General features: G+C 39.1%; 1 protein-coding gene across 6 annotated transcripts in view; it reads right to left on the bottom strand.

Annotated features, from left to right (window-relative positions):
* Spag16 (sperm associated antigen 16) overlaps positions 1–25647 on the bottom strand; it is an 871212-nt gene that overhangs the window by 260279 nt on the left and 585286 nt on the right. For all 6 annotated transcript variants that reach the window (XM_031367840.1, XM_031367842.1, XM_031367843.1 and 3 more), the window contains one exon: positions 5132–5197. In XM_031367840.1, coding sequence (XP_031223700.1) covers positions 5132–5197 — 66 coding nt within the window. The remainder of the gene's footprint in view (positions 1–5131; positions 5198–25647) is intronic.

Here is a 25647-nt window from a genome sequence, read left to right as displayed (position 1 = left end):
AAAAAAAAAAAAAAGACTCATTTGTCATTTGTATGTATGAGTGCTACTGGTTATTTTGAGTTAATTTTATATCCAGCTCTTTTGCTGAAGGTATTCGTCAGCTATAGGAATTCCCTTGTAGAGTTTTTGGGGCCACTTATGCTTACTGTTATATCATCTGCAAATAGTGATACTTTAACTTCTTCCTTTTTTAATTTATACACCCTTTATATTATTTAGTTGTCTTGTTGCTCTAGCTAGACTGTCAATAGACTGTCAATATTATATTTAATAGATATAAAGAGAGAGAACAGGGCTAATATAAAAATGTATAAAGAACTCAAGAAACTAGGCATCAAAAAACTAAATAATCCAATTAAAAATGGAGTTCAGATCTGAATAGAATTCTCAAAAGACGAATATCAAATGGTTGAGATACACTTAAAGAAATGTTCAACATCCTTAGCCATCAGGAAAATGCAAATCAAATGACTCTGAGATTCCATCTTACCCCTATCCGAATGGTTAAAATCAAAAGCACAGGGACAGATCATGCTGGTGAGGTTGTCTACAAGGGGAACATTCCTCCACTGCTGGTGGAAGTGCAAACTTGTATAGACACATTGTCAATCAATAAGACATTTTCTCAGAAAATTGGAAATGGACCTACTTCAAGACCCAGCTATACAATTCCCAAAGGATGCTTCATCCTACCACAAAGACACTTGCTCAGCTATGTCTATAGTAGCATTATTCATAATAGCCAGAATCTGGAAACAGCCTAGATGCTCCTCAACAAAGAATGGAAAAAGAGAATGTAGTACAGTTACATAATGAAGCATTACTCAGCTGTTAAAAACAATTACATTATGAAATGTATAAGCAAATGGATGAAACTAGAAGATGTCATTCTGGGTGAGGTAACCCAGACCCAGGAAGAGAAACACCGTATGTAACTAACTTATAAGTGGGTATTAGTGGTATAGTACTCAAGTACCACCAAGTACCAAGAATAGTCATGATGCAGTTCACATACCCAGAGAGGCTAAGTAACAAAGAGAGCTTAAGTGTGTGTATGTGTGTGTGTGTGTGTGTGTGTGTGTGTGGGTGAATAAGGATCTCCCAGGAAAGGAGAAATAGAATAGCTTTTGCTGATGACAGGGCGTTGGTAGGGTTGGGAACAAGAGAGATCAAGAGGGGGAGGAGGGAAGGAGAAAATACTGGGAAAAATATGACAGGAACTCAGAGGCATTTCAAGGGTGAAGTAGAAAACCCAATTCTATGGAAACTCCATAGAATCTGCAAGAACAACCCTAGTAAATACCCCAATTCAGCCACAAAACCTTTGACCTGCAATTTGTTCTGCCTGAAGAGTGTTCTGGGACCAGAGCCTTGCAGAATCAAAGAGACCAGAGAGACTTCATCCAGCAACTGATGTAAACAGATGCAGAGTACCACCGCCAAACCTAAGGTAGAGCTTGGGGAGTCCTGCTGAGGTGGGATGGAAAGAATTGGAGGAAGCAGAGGGGTCAGGGACACGCCATGACAGCAGGACCTACAGAATCAACCGATCAGAATTCATGGGAACTCACAGAGATCAGGTCGTCTACATATATGTTATAGCTGAGGAGCTTGGTGTTCTAGGAATCCTAGCAGTGGAAGCAGGGACTATCTGACTCATTTGCCTACATGTGGGACCTTTTCCTTCTTACTGGGTTGCCTTGTCCAGCCTTGATGTGATGGCATGTGCTTGGTTATGTCACTGGGAAGACAGCTCTTTTCTGAGGGGAGATGGGAAGGTGGACCTGGGGGAGATAGGAAGTTAGAAAAGAGATTAGGGGGGAGGGGAGGGGGAGGAAACTATGGTAGGGATATAATATATGGGAGAAGAGTAATTTAAAAAGTGAATCACCTACAAATGTTATATATCACTTTATGTACTATGTGTCAAGTTAAAAACCATAAGTGACATTATTTAATAAAAGATTATATTTCAATGAAATATATGATAAAGACTTAGTAAGAAAAACAAAGCACTTTCATGTTTCCTTAAAATATTTCATTACAGAATACTTTAAGAGGAGATAGATTTTAAATAATTACCTACTTCTAAGAGAGAAGTCAGTCACCGATATAGGCATTAGAATTCTCATAAACAATGACAATAAATTTGATTTGAATGGTTTTCAGGGTCATATGCATTCTGTAAATTCTTTCTGTAAATGTCTGCAAGACTGTTGGCCCTAACTGTTAGACTTAGATGTCTGCTTACTGACACCAAACCACAGAATTTTCCTAAAATTGTGCTTGTGTATACAATGAAATGCAATTTTAGCTATGAATATGGCACCAATGCCTTCTCTAGAGGCATAAAGCAATTAGCAAGTCTAATATGTAATTAAAATCTGTTTGTTGTGTATCTATCTAGTGTATAACACGGTTTGCTACCACTATCTTGACCTATGCTTGCCTAAGTGTTAACACTGTCATTATGGCTCTGTGCTCTGTACTCTCTGTAACCCAACCTCCTGATACTCCTCAACAGGTGTGTTACAGGAGATGCATTTGCAAAACAGTTAACACAGGTGCCCAAAACTTTCACTGGAGAATTTCAGCCATCATAATAAAACACCTCCTCTCCCTCTCCCTCTCCCTCTCCCTCCCCCCCTCTCTCCCCTTTATATCCAATTGATGCTTCCTCTCCTCCCAGTCCCCCCTGTCACCTTCCTTTTCCCTCCCATCCACCCGTCCTCCCCTTCTTCTCAGTAAAGAGAAACCATCCCATGGAGCCTTGGCATATCAAGCTGCAGTAAGTTTAGGCACATCTTATTCTATTGAGGCTAGATGAGGCAGCCCAGTTAGGCCAAAGGGATCAAAAGTCAGGCAACTTAGAGATGGCCCCTGCTCTTGTTTTTGGAGTCCTGCATGGAGACCCAGCTGCACAACTGTTACATTTGTACATATGTTACATATGTGCACCCCATTCATGCTCCCTGGTTGGCAGTCGAGTCTCTATGAGCACCTATGGGTACTTGACTACTTCCTCCCCGTCTTCCACAGTTCCCCAAGCTCCACTGAATACTTGGCTGAAAACACCATTTCTTAGTACTAACTACATTCTTCTAGAAAAGCTCAATTGATGGGCGTTTCCAGGAAGTCTTTGAGATGCTGGTTTGGAACAGTAATAAAGCAGTGCCTCTTCATCCTGTGAGCAGCGTGTGTACCCAGACACAGGTTACTAGCTCTGACTTTGGACACCTGCATTTCATATCCTCTGCCATTTGAGATGCATACAATTAATGGGTATCAGCTGGGGTGGGCAGTTTAGCAAATCTAATTTTGGTATTTTCAAATTTATTTCATTTACTGTTCATCATGTTGAATGGTGGGTCTTTTTTCACCACGATATTGCTCACCAAAATAAAATGTCTGAATTATGAAATATAAAATTACTTCATTTCAGCTTCTATTTAATTTTCCTTGAGCATGAGAAGGCTTAATAAAGTCTCAGCATAAATATCCTATATCATGTGGCCCATGGTGCTTAACTATCTCACTATTCTGTTAGAAATAAAATTTTACTTGGTAAGTAGGACCGATCCATAATATAATATTTTTCAACTAATTGGCTCACTACAGTCAATTAAATGGACTGTTCTGTACAGAGACAAATCTGTTACAATCTAATTGTGGTGGCACACATCCTTTAAACTTTCAGGAGTGACAGTACAGCCACACAGTTTCAGCTGGAGCATTCAACATTCCCTCCGAAGATATAATTTTTAGAGAATGTTCTTTTCTTTTTTCTTAAAGAATCATAGCAGCAGGGTAGTAACAGCATTTTGTCTATGCTGTCATTTTGAGGTTCGAAGTGAGCCATCTATCAGATTTCCTTTTCAGCTAATTAGAGAAGAGGAGGAATATAGAATTAGGAGGTTTTCATTCTACTGGGAGCTTAGAGATGAATTAAGATGTTAGATGTAATTAAATCATGGAGTTTGAGAGACTTGAGAGGTCATCTGTCTAGTCAAACTGCTTTCATCTGAGAAGGCCCAAACTTAAAGCATCCTCCTATGACGAGTATCGGAGCTCCTTTAAAGATATCGTCAATTAGCTTAGCAACTCAAAGCAAGGCTTAACCACCCTTCTAGCTGAATACATCTAACCATGAATAAAATGTTCTTCTTACCAACTTACATATAGTACTAAAGAAAATCTGTTTTTTTCTCCCACTGTTTTGTATTTTTTTTTTTTATTTCATATTTAGCACTTTTACTTTCATTAAAGATTTTGCATTAAAGATGAAACCATCTGCACAGCCTTGATGGCACTTACTGAGGCAAAAGAAATTATATATATATAATTTATACATAATAGATGTGTCATCAAGTACCATTCAGAATGATGGAGGTGGGGTGGGGCTTCTGGGTTGTTTCACAGTATGGCTTTTTTTGCTAGAATTCTTCTCTTCCTGTTTGGGCCACGGAGCTGGCAGGGAACTCTACCTGGGGCTCCCATGGTGAATCGTTTAACATATAAATGTTACATGATTTGTTGTACATATATATATTTTATATATTTTATACATTTTATACATATATTATATATTAAATATATACATATATTATATATAAAATTTTATACATATATATTACATGTATGTATATATAATTAACATATATATGTGTATATATATACATATATATATATATATAAACACACACACATATGTTTGAGGTCAGTCTGAGCGTCAATATTAGTTCAAAGACATCTTGAGCTACAGCACTTTGAAAAATAACCAAGGCTATCTAGGCTATTTGATGCATGCAGTCCCTAGAACTGTAAAGAGTTAGGGCAGCATCTACTCATTTACATGCTGGACACGAGGCTCTGAGGAAAGTGTACCCTACAGCCTTCTTCCTTTCTAGTGTTACTGGTGTGTGTGTGTGCATGTGTGTGTGTGAGAATTTGTGAGCTTTAAAGTTCTGTACTCATCTTCTATTTCAACACATTTCTCGATTCTTTACAGTTAATTCTTCATTTTGTTGTCCTCAGGTTATGAAGTATTCATTTTACCTTGGAAATTACTTTTATTAAAATTAACTTTGACATATGAAGAATCAGATGGATTCACTGAGAGAACTGAACTTACCCTAGGTGTGAAGGTGGCATCATTGACAGAATGCATGTGACCATACAGAGATTGCTCACATTTACCCTAGGAGATAAAACAGACATGAGTTTATTTAAGTCATGTTTAGTTCATCTACAAAAATTTCTTCTCATGATAGAAAATAGAATAATAGATGTGTCATCAAGTACCATTCAGAATGATGGAGGTGGTGCTTCTGGGTTGTTTCACAGTATGGCTCTTTTTGCTAGAATTCTACTCTTCCTGTTTGGGCCACGGAGTTGGCAGGGAACTCTATCTGGGGCTCCCATGGTGAATTGTTTAACAGATTGGCATCCCCATCATTGTTGAGGCTGGAGGTGTGAGCCTACTATTTTTAAATTATAAGGTCAGAATGGAATTTCTCATTTTCAAAGACCGGTTTTTCTACTGTTATTACATGTACTAAATGCTGTAGAAGATGTACGGTGGTGTTTTACACAATAAGCATTTATGTACCTGTGGCAGACAGACATGGCTATCCATTTACCTTACCTCTCCCGAAATGTTACTAAAATTAAATGTGAAACCCTCCAAGCTTCAGTTTAAATGTTTTCAGGAAAGATGGACTCATGGCACACTGCAGTGAGGAAGCTACATATAGAGGCTTTCATCTTTGAAACTTATGTTCAAAGAAGAATCCTGACTCTATTTGGAAAACTGTATCTTTTGAAACAGGGAAGATTACAGCCAATTATTGTTTGGGAGATTCTTGTTACCAATTTTGAAATTCAGATCTCATTGAATAATTTATTCAACAAGCAGTTTCTCAATAACCAATATTGTTTGGCATAATTCGATGCCTACTACCTTTGTTACAAAATGAAGCATAGCATACTGCAGAGTACAGAGGAGGCAGCTACTTTGTTTAAAAGGCAGAGAGTGTGTTTGCAGAAAGCATTAGTTTGACTGATACATACTGGGGTTCAGAAGATGACAGCAACATGCAGGAGGAACCTACTCTAAAGCTCTGTTATCTGCTGAGTAAGAGCTCCCCAAAAATAATGCCATAATTCTTAGATCTTCCCCAAACTCTCATTGTCCAGGAAAGATTAAGGAATGACAGGAGGGAAGGGGAATGACATCATATCAAGGAAGCTCTTCTTACATACTGTTCTCTGCTCTCCAGCTCCAATATCATTTGTCAACTCTTGACTATTCTTTGGGGCCAATCAATTTCTCCCAAAGCCATTGCTATTCTTCTAAGACTGCCCTAGCACCTACTCCTTCTTTCCTACAAAGAGGTATTTAGCTTCCATGAGAAATTGACAGGTTAATAATTTTCCGTTTTATTTCTCTTGTTAAAGTGTCTGTATTGGTTCAGTTTAGCAAACTTTCAGAGGGCACAGGGAAATTTTCCTTATTGCTATAAGGAGCTATTGGCAAATATGATTAACAGAGTGGCCCTTTTGCCTTTACAAACAGTAAAATCTACACGAAACCTGAAGTTAGTAGGGAGTCAGAGTAGACATCTGCTTTAGTTAGTGTTCCTCCTACAGTGAAATCGCAGAGCAAAAGTTCCCAGTTGTGGAGAGTGTAGGCATGTTTCTAGAAGGCCAAGGAAGGTCAGAATGGCTGGCTGGGGACTGATAGGGGGCTTCAACTCTTAAAAGACTAAAGAAGGAAGAAAACTACAGAATACGATGTTAAAGACAGATTCTTGGGTGTTCCTTCATGTTATTGGGCAATTCTTGTACTTTCCTAAACTAGCAATGTTGGAAGCCCTTTGTCATGAGGCTGCAGTTAGGGTTTGTGGCTACCATTGCACTCAGCAATTTAAACTTCAATGTCTCTTTACAGAATCAAAGCATGCTACTAATCCTTGTTTCACAGGACTCAGAATTTTCTACACTTAACTTGCAAGTTCATAAAAGAGCACACAGAAGCATGTTCACAGTCTCTGAAGGTCTGCTCCCCACCCTTTGTTATTCTGATCCAGTTTCTTCATGCTGTTGCCCTTTAAACCAATTATGCCAAGGAACACAAATCATCCTGATTCCCAAAGTAGAAATAAATTACTCACAAAGCCAAACAGGCTGAGCATAAGATGTTATAATCACTACTATGTGTATTTATAGACTTTTCAACTCCATTTTCTTTGAGTATGACTATAGGGTAATATAATATTATACTTGTACAATGAATGTTAAACATTCTTACAAATTTTTATGTTGGAAGATTTTTCTTCAAACTTTTTTTTTTCAGATACAGTTTTGCATTTTGTCTGCTTCCAACTTGAGAATCTCTAAATTATTTGATTAATTGGTAGGGAAAATGTATTTTCTGGATTCAAATCCTGAGTGCCAAGTTTTAATTCAAAGGTGAGTCTCTGAGGCTCTCTTGAATAGCCCTGGAAGTACCGGTTATAATGGAAATGCTGACGAGCCACATTTGTGCCTCTATAACAAAACCTGACTTGAAGATAAATGTTTCAGGAATTAAGAAAAGTTTAAAAAGTGTTCCTATTGAGCTTTGTTCCCCAGATAAAAGTGAATCTACTCTTTTTTGAGGCAGAGAGAGTATGTAGGTTACTAATATTCTAGTCTGCAAACAGTCTCAATCAAAAGCAATATCCAAAATGGTATGTTGAAATGTGGAATAACTTCTCTGATGAATTCTTGTCAAAATTGTTTTTGTTCAAAGGAACTGAAAAAAGTATAAAAGAGGCTTTTTTTAAAACTACCATGTGACCTATGAATACTGTTTGGGCGTCTGATTTGCCCACACAGAGAAGCTGTGTGGCCAGAGGGTTCTGTCAGCAGCCCTGAGATAGGGAATGCTCATCCTAGATTTCAGAATCTGGCAAGCAATAGCAGTCTGACCTTAAATAAATCGTTTCACCTCACCGAGCTTAGTTGCCTATTGAGTGCACTGAAGTAACAGTACTTAACCTTTGGTTCTATTGATAGGAAGTAGCTGAGGCTGAATTGAAATGCATTGTATTTCCAGTCACAAAGTTAGAGCTTAACAAATACTTGTACTTGGGATAGAAAGATGGCTCAGAGGGTGAGAACTATTCCTACTCTTGCAGAGAACCTGAATACGACTCGCAGCACCTACACTGGGAAGTTCACCACTTCTTGGAACTCCAATTCCAGGGATCCAATGCCCTCTTCTGGCTTCTAAAGCACTTGTGTGCATGAAGTGCACATGTAGACAGCCAGGCAAACATAAATACATGCTGTTTTAGGGCTTTATGGGAGGATATTCCATTATACTGTGACCTCTGAGATTGTGAACTGAAAAAAAGCTTGTTGTGGGAGGTCTTAGGCCTAGCACCAACCTTTAACCCAAGAGCTATCTGTTTACTGTAAACAAGTACTTGTGGTATGGCTCAGCCCCAGGACACACCTTTAGTCCTAAAGCTAAATAAAGTCAACCCTAGGTCCAGAGGCAAAGCAAACAACCAGCTGACAGGGAGTAAGTGTAAGTAAGCCGAAAGCAGGAGTGTTGAGTTGGAAAAGTATTTAAGACAGTGTGGAGAAGGAGAAAAATTTTTTCCTTCTAGGCCATCAGTGTACTAGGAAGGTCAGCTAGGTGCTTTCTCTGTCTCTTTGAACTAGCAAGCTTTCACCCCAGCCTCTGTCTCCTGAGTCTTCATTGGTAAAATTGAGCAGCTAGGATTTTGTTTTTAGAACAACAGGGAGGACTTCTATGATAAAACCATGACTAGAAGCAACTTGTGGAGGAAAGTTGTACTTCAGCTTACAACTTTTAGGTGACCTTGCATCACTAACTAGGGACATAAGGCAGGAAGTGCTATGAAGGCATGCTACTTACTGGCTTGCTCTTTATGGATTTCTCTGCCTGCTTTCTTATACCACTGAGGACCACCAGCCCTGGGATGGCACTGCCCACAGTGAGCTAGACTCTCCCACATCAATCACTGGTCAAGAAAATGCCACTTAGTCTGCCGACAATCCAATCTTATGGAAGCATGTTTTCAACTGAGATTCCTTCTTCCAGCTGAGCCTATCTTGAACCAAGTTGAAGTAAATAAACAAACAGAATGTGTGCATGCCAGAGATATATGACTGCTGAAGTACTCATGGCTTCCAGATGAACATCTCTACCCTTCTCCCTGTTGAACTTTTTAAAGAGGTCATCTGTGTGGTTCTGGACTATGCCCTCTAGTTTGCTCCCTTTGAGCCACTGGTCTGCTCCACAGCCTGCTATACACTAACAATATCCTCTAGGACCTCTCTCCCCTAAAGGAAGATACCTTCAGGATTCAGAGGGTTACAGAAGAATGAGATAGATAAATGGCCACTCCTGTGTCCTTCAGCTCAACTACTGTCAGTGGTCCAAACTCCATTTTTCTGTTGTTATAACTTTTCCTGTATTTAAAGCATACACTACATGCAATAATGTCCTCCTTTTATCTTTTTGCACCTATGGATAGTGATGGAGTATCATCATTGAATGTTATGAACCCTGTCCACTGTTCTTGTGACACCTATTACTACTGGTGACCAATTGGTACAGCCTGTCTGGTGTAATGTGCAAAAGAAAGGCATCTCTACTGTTTATCAATCCTTCAGCAAAGCATTCCTTCATAATGGAGACACATGACATCACCAGTTTACATAGGCACACACATACCAACACAAACACACAAACAACCACAAACCTGTGCAAATGACAGTCTACATCCTCCCTCACCTTTATGCCCACATTCGATGCAGTGCCTCTCCCATTCTCTATTCACTTCTGTTCCTTTCCACATGGCTTTCCTAGTGGGGGACAGCATTCTATGAGCTTCCTTATTAGACTCTTTTTCCACTCTTAGTCCACTAACCACACAATATGGAATCAGGGAAACCTGAATCAGACATGGCCATCCTTCTAAGTCTAGCCATTGCAAGTCTCCCCAAAATTATGACATAAGAAAAAATTCCAACTCTTTCCTAACATCTCAAATCTTCATAGTTATTGGCTCCTGACTTGCAATCTCATCATAGACCTTAGCATTGTTCTCTTTCGTTACTTTTGACATTCAGTATTTTATGCAATGGGTGAGTACGACACTAACAGGTAAGGTTAAAGAGTGATTGAATAACAACATTGGAGAGACTTATGTGCATCTCACCTGAAGTATGTGTCCAGAGATTATGAGCCCAGATTCTTTTCTTTTTGTTTCTAGAGTCAGTTTGCATTTCAGTGCAAAGATTTGTTTAGTATGTCTCTATCTTCTTTAGTAGTGTTCCCCTTACTCCTCTCTGTCCTTGTCATTTGCCCCCACATCTATCTATCTACCTATCTGTCTGTCCGTCTATCTATCTATCTATCTATCTATCTATCTATCTATCTATCTATCTATCTATCTATCTACATCTATCTATATATCACCAGTTCCTACCCCATCCCTGTACATTAACTCCCTTAATCCTCCTTATGCCAGTTCTTCTCCTTTCACACCCTCCATTATTACCCCTCTTCCCTTCTTTTCTATCTTCCTTTCTTGTTCTCTGTTGCTCTCTTTGGTCTATTACCTTGTTAAAAAATCTTAGTAATATACTGGTTAATTAGGTTCTTAGTGATGGAATTATTCTTGGTGTGCAGGTGCCACTTTAAGTGTCCCTTCCTCTTCATGAAAAAACAAAACAAAACAACACCAACAAAACCCCAACAAACCAACAATCCTATTGTGTCCTGACTACACCACTATGACCTTCTCACTGGTAGAATATATGGATGAGGAAGGACAAAAAATTCAGTTCATAGAACTTTGCAAACATGATAACAGACCTTCAATTTATGGTGTAAAAAAAAAAATACAGTGAAAAAAGAAGACATCCAGAGGCCAGGTCCTCTGTGGTCCTTGTCTCAATGCACAGCAGGCTGAGGCAGGGAAAGCATGACTTTGGGCCAGAAATTTGAGGACACTAAGCCTAGGCAATGCCATAGCTGCTGAGGAAAGGACAGTGTCTTAGTCAGGGTTTCTATTCCTGCACAGACATCATGACCAAGAAGCAAGTTGAGGAGGAAAGGACTTATTCAGCTTTCTGTTCCATATACTGCTGTTCATCACCAAAGGAAGTCAGGACTGGAACTCAAGCAGGTCAGGAAGCAGGAGCTGACTGCAGAGGCTATGGAGGGGTGCTGCTTACTGGCTTGCTTCCCCTGGCTTGCTCAGCTTGCTTTTTTATAGAACCCAGGACTACCAGCTCAGGGATGGCAACTACCCACAATGGGCCCCCTCACCCTTGATCACTAACTGAGAAAATGCCTTACAGCTGGATCTCATGGAGGCATTTCCTCAAGGGAGGCTTCTTTCTCTGTGATAACTCCAGCTTGTGTCAAGTTGACACACAAAACCAGCCAGTACAAAAAGGAAAGGAGAAATAAGAAATCTGATGACAGAGTTTTAGGTGAAAAAGAAATAGACTTTCCAACTCAACATCCTTTGGAAGAGAAAGCTCATCAGCTATTGGCAGGCCTGCCTGGCTAAGATCATTGTGAACCTTGGGCAGTTGTTCTACTGCATGCTCTACATACAATCATTAAGTGAGCAGAGTCATTAAAACATGAAGTTATCACACTATTCTTCCTGTTTTTTGTCTTTTGTTTTTTTTTAATAGTTCTAGTATGCTCCAGCCTTCACTTTCTGCTTCTCTGGTACTAGTTTTTTTCATCTAAACATAACGTGTCCTCATCTTTATTTCACTTTCAACTCAAACACAACCTGATGTTTCATATCTAATATTCTCTTACAATATCCCCTCACATTTGCAGATAGCCTTTCATGGAATTGATCTCTTCTTCTCAGGCAGAGCATCAGGGTCTAGCTTGCCCATGCAACTAAGTTATGCCTAGCCCACTGTAAAATAAATCTCGAGTATATCACATAATCCTTTAACAAATTTCTCCATTTATTATTTGTAGAATGAAGCCCTAGGTGATGGGAAACAAAGCAGAAAGAGCCTGTATTCCTGAACAACCACAAGAGACAAGCCATCACCTGGGATGTTCCCGATGGTTAGCTTGTAAATGAGAAGCCAGTTTCTACTGTGTCAAGCTCTGAGATTTCAAAGATCAACTTTCAACTGAAGTCAATGTGCAATAAACAAATCACCTTGCTATAACTCACCATTAAGTAAAATGACTCATAGTTCATTCCAGTTGTCCCTGAAGCCCCAGCAGAGAAACATATCTCCTCTGCTATGTGTCTTACTCCCAAGGATTAAAACAGTTTTTGTAGAATGTGATAAACAGAAACAGATATACTCAATGAATAAGCAAGTTGACATGGAGATCTCAAATGAAAACTGAAAAACAACAACAAAAACCAAAATGTCCTCTCTACTGTTTACAGTCACTACCACCAGTCATGACAGAATTAAATTGGTGCCCAGTATGATTCCCCAACCGTTGCTGCAAGATGGTTCAAGAGCAAGAGTGTATTTGTACATGGATGCTGCCCTTGACTCTTAACACTTCAATCAACTGTAGAAAAGTGAAGACTTCAGCCGGAAGAGAAGCTGTATATTTATTATTTATTATGACTCTAAAGTGTTGTGCAGAGAGCAAATCCTGTGAGATGGGGGCTACTATCAGTCTTATTTGAAAGAGAAGCAAACAGGCATTGAACCCATGCTAAAAGATTAAAGAAAGTCAGAGGCAAGATAGTAGTAACCACTTTTTTCTAATTCTACAGTCACTTACCCCTATGTGGGTGTGAAAATTAAATGACTGGAGAATAAATAACAACACATACACTCAATCATGTTCTCATCATTTTAGCTTTTATTTTTTTGGAGCAGTACCCTCTAGGGGTCACTTTCCCTTTCAGCAGGCCTCAGCAGCACACATGATGGTGGCTTTCTTAGTTAAGAGTTTCTGTTGCTACAGTGAAATACCATAACCAAAAAGCAATGTTTGGGATGATACAGTTGTTCAGCTTACACTTCCACATCACTGTTTATCACCAAAGGAAGTCATGGTATGAACTCAAACTAGTTAGGAACCTGGAGGCAGGATCTGGCACAGAGGCTATAAAGGGGTGCTATTTGCTGCCTTGCTTCCCCTGGCTTGCTCAGCCTGCTTTCTCATAGAATCCAGGAACACCAGCTTAGATATGGTCCCACCCACAATGGGCTGGGCTCACCCCCATTGATCAGTAATTGAGAAAATGGCTTACAGCTGGATTTGTAATGAAATGACAGCATTTCCTCAACTGGGGCTCCTTTCTCTCTGATGACCGTAGCTTGGGTCAAGTTGACACACAAAACTAGGCAGTATAGTAGCTGTGAGGTTATCTGACTCCTTGACACGACTAAGGTAGGCAGAGATAGGCCATCTCCCACCTATAATTAGCGGTAGTTACAGCACAGCTTACCCTTACCTGACAAAAACTGTATATTGATCACCTCTCTTTAAAATAGTAAAAAATGCCTCACGACTATTAATAGTGGCATATGAAAAATTGAAGAGTGTAAAAATAACTCATTAAAGAACTAACTCAAGATTAAAACAAATCAGACGAGGGGCTTGGCATGGAGGGTAGCTTGTATGCTCCTTACTAAGCACACGCAGAGCCCTGAAGCAGACCAGCAGCATCACATGAAACTGTGTGTGGTGGTCCAAATCTGTGACATCAGGTTTGGGGGTAAAGGTTCGGATGGAGCAGAAGGATAAGAAGTTCTCCTTAGCTTCAGATGGAGGAGGAGGCCAACCTGAGCCCCTCTCTCAAAACAAACAACCACAAACTTATAAACTTTTTGAAAAATAGTTCTATGATAAAGCCACAAAATAACCACTTAAAATAGAACCAAAATTATTAGAGTTAAGTGATCATCTATTTCCTTTTGTAGCATAACTGTACTCATTTAGTCAGAAAATCTAACAGTACATAGAAAAAAATTGAGACTAGACAATAACTTCAAAGGCTATATCTTTTTAAAAGACTTTATTTATTTATTTATTTTTGTCAGGAGCCATCAAGAAAAAGCTAAAATCTAGCAGACAATCTTCCTGAGACAGGTCTGCCTTGGATTAAAATCTACAATGGATTTGCTCCTGTAGGCAAGGCCCAGGAGAATTTCATTTTAAGAAAGATTCCTGCTATTAATAAGTTTTCTCTGTTATTATTAAATATATATACATATATGTATATATGTGTGTATATATATATATAACAGTTACAAGGTAATTTCCTACTCTTTGAGTAGATCTCTGCTGAACAATGAAGATGTACTGTCTTGTAGTGATGCTATATAGACAAATAGATTATTTCTAAATTCTTAATGATGACCTTATAAGAGTTCCTAAAATTATAACAATTCTTAAACTCTTTTCTGATGTCAAAACTGCAATGAGAACTCTGCCAGTCTTCAAGTGTCATGAATTAATTGCTTCTGAGATAGCAAGCAGGCACCTACCGCTCAGAGCACATTCCAATAGGCTGTAAAACCATTAACCAAAGGGTCATGAAAAGGGGAGTAACGATTTAGTATAGGTGCAAGGACAGAAGACAAAATATTGACTGGGTTTATCTGTATAAAACTTCACTCATACCCTCGTCTTAAAAATTACGGTTTTTAACTCTCCAGGAACCTGTAGAGTTGGTAACTGATGATGAATGTTTAGCCAGATAATTACTCTTAATGGATATGCATGTAAACATTCTCTGCTGTAAACTTTATTTGATTTATGATTTGAATTTATGTGTAAACTTGTGGTGAACTTTTTTCCATGTGATCATGTATTCTGAAAGATGTACGAGTGCTGAGGACAAAGAGAGGAGACAGAACCGAGGAGAACTTTTTAGACAGAACTGAACTCAAAAAGAACTTAGAAAAAAAGGCACTGCAAGTAAGAGGATTGTTACACCAGAGTAGGAGGAGAGAGCAAGATAAGAGGGAAAATTCAGAGTGAAATAAATAACATAGAAACTATAAGGCAACTTAAATTAAGAGAGCAATATGCAGAATGCAGAGGGAAAGATAAAAAGTTGCAGAGAGATCAGAAGGAGCAGGCAGGCTTCTTACCATGGGACAGTACAGGTCTTTTTGTAATAGCAAAGCAGGCTTAGTCTTACTAAAGAGAACAAAGCTTTCTTCTTACAGATTTGGTTTTAATTTATTTAGCAGTAATAGGGTAGAAACTTTTTCTTTCTCTATGCAATAAAGATTGAAGCTCACTTTTTATCCAGAATGAGTGAGTTCTTTCTGCACTGGCTCTTGGTCTTTTGCATAATGTACATATATAAGTATGGATGCTTGTGTGTATGTGTAAGTATGTAATTATGAGATAGTGTGAAGGGTCGACCTAGCTTGTTTGAATGGAGATTTAAGAATGTATATGCATGAATCTGTATCTGAATTTATGTGACTTTAATCCATATTTTCTTGTGTAAAAGTTTTTTCTTCTGTGAGAATGACTCTCTTCTTCTGGTACAATAGAAGTGTGTTGATCTAAACTTCCCCTTAGCTTGACAAGGAAGAGGCACCTGGACAAGGGAGAAAAGGCTCCAGCAATTAATACATTACTTAATCCCCAGTTGTTTTAGGATGAGGTGCTAATGTCAGAGACTGCAGCTTCTGGCCTCAGAGGAACTCAAGACAGGCAAGTCAGCTACTGCGGCAAAGATAGGTAAACATTTTATTATTATACAGCAAAATTAAATATCTTGCCTCCACCAACACTCATACCTGTTGGCTTACCTTCAAGAGAGAACCAAGAAAGAACAGCCAGGAATGGCCCATGGTATGTATGTATGTATGTATGTATGTATGTATGTATGCATGTATGTATTTATTTGAGGGTTTTAAAAACAGGGTTTCAGCTGGGCAGTGGTGGCGCACGCCTTTAATCCCAGTACTTGGGAGGCAGAGGCAGGCAGATTTCTGAGTTCAAGGCCAGCCTGGTCTACAGAGTGAGTTCCAGGACAGCCGAGGGCTACACAGAGAAACCCTGTCTCGAAAAACCAAAAAACTAACAAACAAACAAACAAAAAACAGGGTTTCTCTGGTAACAACCCTGGCTGCTCTACTCATTTTGTAGACCTGGTTGGCCTTGAACTTGATGTCTGGCTCTTATGTTTTATTTTTAATTATGTTTTACATATGCAGCTGCATGCAGTACCTGAGAAGGTCTGAAGAAGACTTTGCATCTCCTTGAACTGGAATTACAGGCAGTTGTGAGCAACCCTACATGACAATGGCCTTTTGATATGCTAGTGATTTTTTTTTTTCAAATGGGCACATAAAGTACATAGAGTGAAACGTGTAAACCTTTTAAACATATACATATTTAGTTATGTGTATGTGTGAGTATTTGCCCTTAAATATTAGTGCCCATGAAGGTCAGAGGTATAATATCCCTATTATATTCCCTGGACATCTTATTACAGGTTGTTATGAGCTGCCTGACAATGGGTGCTAGGACAGAAATCTGGATCTTCAGCAAGGTCAGCACATGCTCTTAACAACTGAGTGGTCTCTCCAGCCATCAAAATGTACAAATCTGAAGAAATTAAGTTTAATGACTTCCATTTGTGTATATATCTAAATAATTGATATTGAGACTAGGAGCTGGAATATTTCCATCCCTCTACAAATCTCTGAATATCCTTTGCAGTAAAAAATATGGCTAAAATGTTTTTATTGTCTATATTTTGTGAGAAATGTGTGGTTAATAAATCAATATTAAGGATAGAACTGGAGAATATTATCCTGAGTGAGGTAGCCCAGTCCCAAAAGGACATTTATGGTATATACTCACTTACAAGTGGATAACCATGTTACACTCTACAGACCCATGGAATCTAAACAAGAAGGAATGGACAAGTGAAGATGCTTGAATTTCACTTAGAAGGGGGAATAAAATAGTTATAAGAGGCAGATGGAGGGAGGGAGCTGGACGGGCTAGGGGATTGGGAGGGGAATGGGGGTGTTCAGGATCAGTTGTGGGGAAAGACAGGAGAGATGTCTAGATGGCCATGAGAATGAATGGAAATTCTCAAATTGTCTACAACTGACAGGGTTGGGGAGGTGTGGGCATCTCCAGGAAGTGACAGAGACCTGGGATAAGGGAGGCACCCAAGAATCAATGGTGATGACCATAGCTGTGACTCACAGCATTGAAGATAATGGAACCTGAAGAGGCCACCTCCTGTAGCCAGGCAGTACCCCTAGTGGAGTGATAGAGACACCAACCCATCCACAAAACATTCTACCTAAAATTTATCCCATCTACAAGAAATGCAGGGTCAGGAAGTGGAGCAGAGACCAAGGGAATGGCCAACTAATAACCAGCCCAACTTGAGACCCATCCCATGGGCAATCCTAGACATTATTAATGATACTGTTATGCTTGCAGACAGGAGTCTAGCATGGTTGTCCTCTGAGAGGCTCTACCCAGTAGCTGACTCAGACAGATACAGACATCCACAGCTAAACAGTGGATGGAGCTTGGGAAGTCTTATGAAAGAATAGGGGGATGGATTACTGACCCCCAAAGGGATAGGAACTCCACAGGAAGACCAACAGAGTCAACTCATCTGGACCATTGGGGCTTTCAGAAACTGAATCACCAACCAAAGAGCATACACGGGTTGGACCTAGGACATATGTAGAAGATGTGCAGTTTGGTCTTCATGTAGGTACTGAACAACTGAGTGGGGGCTATACCACAATCTGTTGCCCATACATGGGTTATGTTCTTCTAGCTGGGCTGCCTTATCTGGCCTCAGTAGGAGAGAAGGCCTTGCAGAGACTTCATGTGCCAGGGTCGGTGGGGGGGATACCCAAGGGACCTCTACCCACTCAGAGGAGAAGAGGATAGGGTGATAGGGGAAGGATTATGGGAGGGGGTGACTGGGAGGGAAGCAGTGAGCAGGATATAAAGTAAATAAGTAATAATAATGATAATAATAAAATTAATTTTAAAAACAATGCTTAAGAAAAAGTTAGTCCCCCATCTCAGGTCATCCTCAGAGGCAATCATTACAAATCATGTCTTCTGCACATTTTATGGACTCTTCTGTGCCCTTATAATCACTTTCCCTCCCTCCCTTGTATGCCAACCTCAATTATTATATAAAAGAATCACAGTACATGTGCCTTTGAGGAACAGAATAGAGTGATGGTGAAGAATTTCTGCAATGGAAATGATATTACAAAATTATTAATATTTCTTATTTGTATAAACCCTACACCATGCACTCAATACATATACACATACATATAACACACACATATACATACACATACACATACATACATATGTATATTTTATATACTCTTAATTTCTACCACAGACAAACAGTAGTATTTGGAAAGACTTGTATAAAATGATTCACTTAATATCTAAACAAGTCAAAATACCTAGCATTTGTAGATTATTTTTTGTTTTCCTACTCTGTAGTCAACTTATTAATTTCATTGGCCACTGCGAGTTTTAAAAGTCACTGTTTTCCCAAGAAGAGGCACATGGTTCCAAATCCACAATGACCAGAGTTAGCTATAAAGTTGATCCGTTAGCAAAAGTTGTACAGCGCTGTTCCCAAGTAAACAATCAACACTGGTTGTAAAGCTACCTATTTAGTCAGTGACAGCTAGCTTCAGTGAACACTCTGTCAACAGCCAAACAGCAAGAAGCTCATGATTTCAGGCAAGAGGACAGTGGGTCACTGTGGTGGACCCATTCCTAAGGCTGCTCTCTAAGTTCTGCTGTTCTAATGGATTAAAAGATCTGTCAATGCTGACAGGTTTTCACTCTGTCCTCAGCCCACTCCTAGCTCAGCATCTAACACAATATGAGTAAAGTCATCCCAGGAAGTATCAGGTTAGTAAATGAGTTTTCTCAGAAGAGCAAGGTATACAATCCTTCTACATTGACTATCCTGTGGAACCATCTTTTAATGACATTGTGTGTAGTCTTTATTTTTTATATAGTTTAAAACTCATCATGGATCTTGAGGACAAAAGGTCAAGATCCAGGCATGAGCAAGTTTGGCTTCATTAGGAAACCTTTCTTGGTCGGTGCATGGCTGTGATCTTCCTATATCTCCACATAGTCTTTCCTCTGTATGTGTCCGCATCCGAACCACTTTCTATTAAGAAATTGGCCACAATGGGCAAGGATCACTCTATTGAACCTACATAACCTCAATTATTCTCCTAAAGGCCTTTAAGAAGGATGGACTTCTCAACCTGGAGATCATGACCCCTTAGGGGCCAAACACAACCCTTTTACAGAGGTTGCCTAAGACCATCAGAAAAACGCAGATATTTACATTATGATTCATAATAGTAGCAAAATTACAGTTACAAAGTAGCAGCAAAAATAAAATATTTTTATAGTTGGGGGTCACCACAACATGAGAAACTATATTAAATGATCACAGAATTAGGAAGGTAGAGAGCCACTCCCTTAGATCTTTCTGAAATAACAAGAACTGGACATCAGCGTACAGTTTTGGAAGGATGCTACTCAACCCTGAAAACCCTAGCTATCTTTACTTTGCATTAGCTTGTCAAAAATTAAACTGTAATATTACTTTATAATACACATCTAGTTGAGAGTAGAGAGATCTGTATTGCATAAATAAAGTATGGCTCATATGCAAGCAGTTTCAAAATGAAAAGTTGTATGTTTTTTTTTGCCACATTTAAATACATGCTGCAACAGAGTTGATTATTCATGCACAAAATGCAGCAGTCATGAGTGGGCTAACAGTGAAGTTGCTTGCATTTTGATTTTTGGTGGCAGCTAATTTTGCCGTTAGAACTCTGGGACCCTCAGTCTTCTCATCTGTAATACCACATGCTATACTGTTTGTAATGCCATTCTGGTACTTCTCAACATGATTCAGGCAAAGATCTTAGCCTGCTGTTGGTAACACAGTAAGACTCAGTGAGTGTTCATTATTCCATGACCACAGCACACACAAAGCAAGCCCTCTGAAGGCTAAGACGAAGACTTTTGTCTTCATTCACAACCACCATCACACACTGACTTTTAGTGGGCATTGAATAATTATTTTTATATTCATAAACATCCAGTGTCTGATCTAGGAAACATGTTTCATTTGGTAAGCTTGTTTTTTTCATCAACTTTTCTTTTTTACTGTATTTACCGATAGTCTTTTATGGCAATTCAGGCAAAAGGGTGAATCTCTCAGCATATATGATTTCCTGACAGAAATTTGTGAAGAAATCTAAGCAATGGAACTTTCACATTGGAATTTCACACTCACTTAAAAGCTGCACAGAATAAAATCTGTGTTTCCCTCTCCCCCCGCCCCCATACCTCCCTATACTTGGCCATTCCTAACACCTGTCAGCTTCACATACAATGGTCCTGAGGAGACCTCTTCTCCTACAGTCACTTCTGCTGTGCCTTGAGAAAATGCTTTCATATAGTAAAATACCTATGAATACCTGAGGAAAATTCTCCAGACAAAACATGTTACAAGATAAAAAAAGATAGGGCACGGGATCTCAAGCTCTTGCTAATGACCCCCTATGGGGTCACATATCAGATGTCCTGCATATCAAATATTTACATTATAATTGATGAAAGTAGCAAAATTATAGTTATGAGGTAGCAGTGAAATTATTTTATGGCTTGTGGTCACTACAACATGAGAGACTATAGTAAAGGGTCATAGAATTTGGGAGGTTGAGAACCACCAACACAGGAAAGTGTAGGCTATTATTTCAAAGTCTATGACATATGAAGAGGAAGTAAAGTACGTCTAATGATTAAAGTTCACTCCACCTTTGGGGAAAACCCCTTCCTGAACACAATAACATGAGATAGATCTTGATTAAATCATGGCTATTACCTTAGCTTGTCAATTGTATAAGTGTATGAAATTTTCAATGAATAAATAAAACCATTACTAAAAGTCAATGTCAGGAGAAATTTTTTGAGATCCTTTCTTAGGTAAACTTAAATATTTTAACGTACTAGAGTAATTTTCTTAACATTGAAAATGGCTGTGACAAAATTTTATTGGTGTATGTGAAACCAAAGAACTTTTAAACTTTACGGATTACAAATTGTTAATGAAGAGCATATTTCATTATTACTACGGAATTAATCCCACTGGCATGTAAACTGGATACAGAGTGATCACTAATGAGGCTCCCAGTTTTTGTTATTTCATGTAAATAACTAACCATGTCTGTGAAAGATTGATTGCAGCTTTTAAAATGTTTGCTAAATCCATGTGTAATTAAGATGAGTTAAATATGCAAATCAAGCCTAATTAGCTTCATTTATTAATGTTAGTTTGTCTTGCCATGACAAAATTCCTTCTTGGATCTCTTTTAGTGCTCTGCATTTCTGATTTCTTTGTTCTAAGTTTAAATTGCTGAAGAAATAAGCAACAGGCACCGGCAGGAAGGGTCCTCCTGCCATTTAGCAGTGAGGTTTAGAAAGCATTCTCTCACTTGCATGCAAATTGATTAAAATGCTATTTCTGCATATGTATGTATTTCCAGCCACCTTATGTTAGACTGTATTTAATTAATTCCATTTCACCAAAGTAGAAAACCCTTGGGATTTCCTTTTGATGCGAATGAGCCTTTTGTCCCAGTATGTCCCGCTCAGTGATTGAACAGTATAACAGTGGCTAATGAACCGGGGCTGTCTGTGGGAATGGCTTCTCTTTCTCCACAGATCCCTGAGTTAACAAAGCGCACTTCCCTGCGTTGAGCTACTAGCCTTATGTGGGAAACAACAGTCAAGCTTCAGCAAGGAACATGTACCAAGAAATACAAAGGAAAACTAATATATTTTGGTCAGAGGGAACAACAGCAAAAATATCCATTAAGGATCAGAGTCATTATCAGTACTTCTTGATAAGGGAAAGTGGGCATATCCATACAAAATCAAAGCAACGCAAAGCAAACGAAACAACAGATTCGTCTGCTTTTGACTTAATTGAGTCTTCTTACTACTATGCCTCACAATCCTGGTCTCCAAAACTCACAAAATATTTCATATCATTATTTACTTTATTATCTATTTAAGTGCATTATATTTTTATTAAAAAAAAAATAGTGGAAAGCAAATTCTTTTTTTCCCCATAGGCTGGGGGACTTCAGTCCAGTATGTTTTATTGTGGTTTAAACACATGAAATCCATCTATACACAATGATAATTGCACTGAATTTTATTTCTAATTGTAGGACAATGTTGTGCAACAGTCTCCCAAACTGATATTGTCTCATAAAAACTAGAGTTTTTATGGTAGTATTTCTGTCTCATATCATGAATTCAATATTAATTTTCCAGTTTGAGGGGAATTCATTTGAATGTTTAAGATCATTGGCAAACTTAGATAAGAATATATACCTAGGAAGAAAAAAATACAAAAACATTAAATGTTATTCATTTTATGTTGTTTTACCCCAAAAACGTTTCTTTAAAATCCAGTATCTCTTGTGTCAAATTTGGAGCCATGAAGAAAGAACAGTCCAAAGGGCTCCACCAAGGTCCAACTAGGCAGGGCAATGAGTTTATTAGGTTAGCCTACAAAACATGAGTGAATGGTTACTTACAGAGCATGGTGAGTGGTTACTCAGAGAGCCTGAGTGCACCCAAAGCTGGTGCATCCCTGAAAAGCATCAACTCAGCATTGATGACAACTTGCATACAGCAGTATAGAAGAATGCTCTCTTCTGTCAACCTTCATCACTTTATAAACCCTTTATAAACTCCATCACCTCCTAAGACCATGAGACCATGATCAAGTTGGGTGAAACTGCATACAGGTGGGAGGGAGAAATAGGTAGGAGTGGCTGGAATCTCCGGAGAAGTTCAGATGACCCTCCCTGCTTCCTTCCTCTATGACAAAATGGCAATGGCCCAGCATTGAGGATCTTTCGAGTAGTCACAGCTGCCCTGATGATAAAGGCAATGGCTGTAATGCTCGGAGGATAGCATTTTGCAGCCCTGCTGAACACACTGTTAGAGTTACAAGAAGTTTGAGTTGGAAGTTGGAATTGAGCCTGAGACAACAGAACCCACATCCTGAGTGGGTACCTTTGGCTGGGAGTGATCATTCTGTGGGATGAATGCAGAACTTAGAACTCGCTATTCACATAGAGAAAAAAAAAAGAACCATGAGATGAACAGAACAAAAAGACCTCTCTTGATGTCTTGAATTTAATCAGTAGAAACTGTTACAAACAAAGAAGAAACAAACAAAACCCCTATACTTGTCCAATTGGCTTTCAAAGGTGAACTTAACACAGGAAGTTCATGAGCAATATGGCGACTTTCCCAAAACCTCAAAAGGACAGGCTTTAAACATTTCACAACTTCAGAAAATGCCAAGCTACATCTCCAACAAACTGAGAAATTTCACACTGTATTTGCTTTACCATATTCTCTACACTAAAAGAACATAGAGGATCTTGAAGCATAAGTTTTTAGGCAAACTAATATATATGTAGACAGCCGTAAAATAGTGTCCATTGGGCTCCCATTACATGTCACCTCTCCCCCACATACAATGCTTTCCCATATCCCCTCAAAAACTATCCCAATCACTGCCCCAGTTTGATACTCAAAAACATTGGATCAAGGTATGGGTGATTATCATGAGGTGCAGTTTTTCAAGCTCAAATTTCTCAAGTTTGCATCCTCTCTATCTGTGACACTAAGACAGATTATCTACTGGTTCACACCAGTGTGCATGGCTGAGTTAGGTACAAGTCACACATATATCCTTGCTCTTAAATGAGAATCAAAGCACCAAAGGTCAGCAGTAATCCATCATGGTTCTGAAATTCTGCTATGCTAATTCTACATGTCCTGCGATTATGTCTTGTAGTCTGGGAATCATTTTTCATGACTCCCAGATCTTTTCTATTATAATTTGGGAATTAAGGGACACCCCAGAAGCAGCTGTTTTAAGGACTCTGTCATCAATCATCTAGATACATAGGAGTCATGCAGAAAGCGTACTTAAGATGCATATTTTAGCAGAGAAAGGATTTCCCTAAGAAGCTCCAATTAAAAGTCTCTGCATCAGGATTACACATGGACTTTAGGCTCATTTAGCAGGCCATGGAATTCTAACATGCCTGAGAAAAGTGACCTTGTCCAGTGCTTCTCAACTCCAAGGTTCATGTATTCAATGCTGTTGACCAATGATATTAAAAAGCTAATGTGTGTTATTTGTCACACTTCATACTGTAAATATTTCCTTCATGGAAAAATTTCAGGTTATGAACTCATGTCACTTGATCACAGGTTTGGGAAGCATTGTGCATCCTTAGCTCTGATCAACCAATGTGAGGTCATTCCAATACACCACTCTCTGTCAGGCTCCTGTCAGGCTACAGGAATGCTGCTGGGCCATAGAAAACAACAAAAATAGCAACAGCAACAGCAGCAGCAAAACAACAACAACAACAACAACAACAACAACAACAAGGTCCAGAAGAGAAACGCAAGAAGCCTCTGTTTGAATGTGTTTTTATTGGTTATTATGAGGACTAAACCTAGGGACATATATGCAGCAAGGATGTGCTCTACTGCTGAAATACACACTGAACACAGTTGCCAATTTTAAAAGAAACATGCTTTAAATATTACCAGCCAGGTAATCAATATGGGAAGGAGTGTTGGGAGTTTATTCCTGGTGTAAATAGCTCTTACAGAAGACACACTTTCGCTCAACTTGTCAATGTGTTCTCTGTGTAGTTTGATCCTTGAATGTGACTGATGGAATATAACAAAGTACAGAGACTGTGCCTCTATTAGAGGAAACTGGACCTGATTGGGTGATCAATGGACAATCAACAGTTGGCTTCTAGCAGTGGTTGCTTCCAAAAGACTTCTTGAGTTTTTAGTGTTCAGGAAGTGACTCAGTTATGGTTTCTATTGTTGTGATAAAACATTATTAGCAGAAGTAACAAGAAGAGAAAGACATTTTATGTTGTTGCTTCTTCCTTTTCTTCTTCCTTCCTTCCTTTCTTTCTTCCTTCCTTCCTTTTTTAAAAATTATTCAGCTTACAGTTCTGCATTAAGGCAAGCCAGTGCAGGAATTCAGAATAGGAATCTGGAGGCAGGAACTAATGCAGAGATTAAGGAGGAAGGCTACTTCTTGACTTGTTTTCCATTAGTCAATCTTTTTTAAAATCGCAATTATTTATTTCCTTATACATCTTACATCCCATTTACTGTTCTGTTCCTTCCCATATCCCTCCCTCCCTTCTTCCTCTGAGTGGTGGGGGCCCTCCTGTGTATCTCCCACCATGGCACTTCAAGTCTTTATATGGCTAGGCTCTTCCTTTCCCACTGAGTCCAGACAAGGCAGCCCAGCTAGAAGAACATAGTCCACATGCAGGAAACAGCTTCTGGGATAGCCCCTGTTCCAGTTGTTGGCATTCTGTATAACTGCCCCCACAGATACCTGGCAGCAGTCAGGAATGCTCCTCCCCACAGTTACCTGGCAACTGGTAGGGCTGGCTCTATAAAAAAGGGCTGCTTGCTCCCTCCTCTCTCTCTCTCTCTCTCTCTCTCTCTCTCTC

Source organism: Mastomys coucha, unplaced genomic scaffold, assembly GCF_008632895.1.
Source record: "Mastomys coucha isolate ucsf_1 unplaced genomic scaffold, UCSF_Mcou_1 pScaffold14, whole genome shotgun sequence".
Classification (NCBI taxonomy): Eukaryota; Metazoa; Chordata; class Mammalia; order Rodentia; family Muridae; genus Mastomys; species Mastomys coucha.
This window is presented reverse-complemented; position numbering and strand designations above follow the sequence as displayed.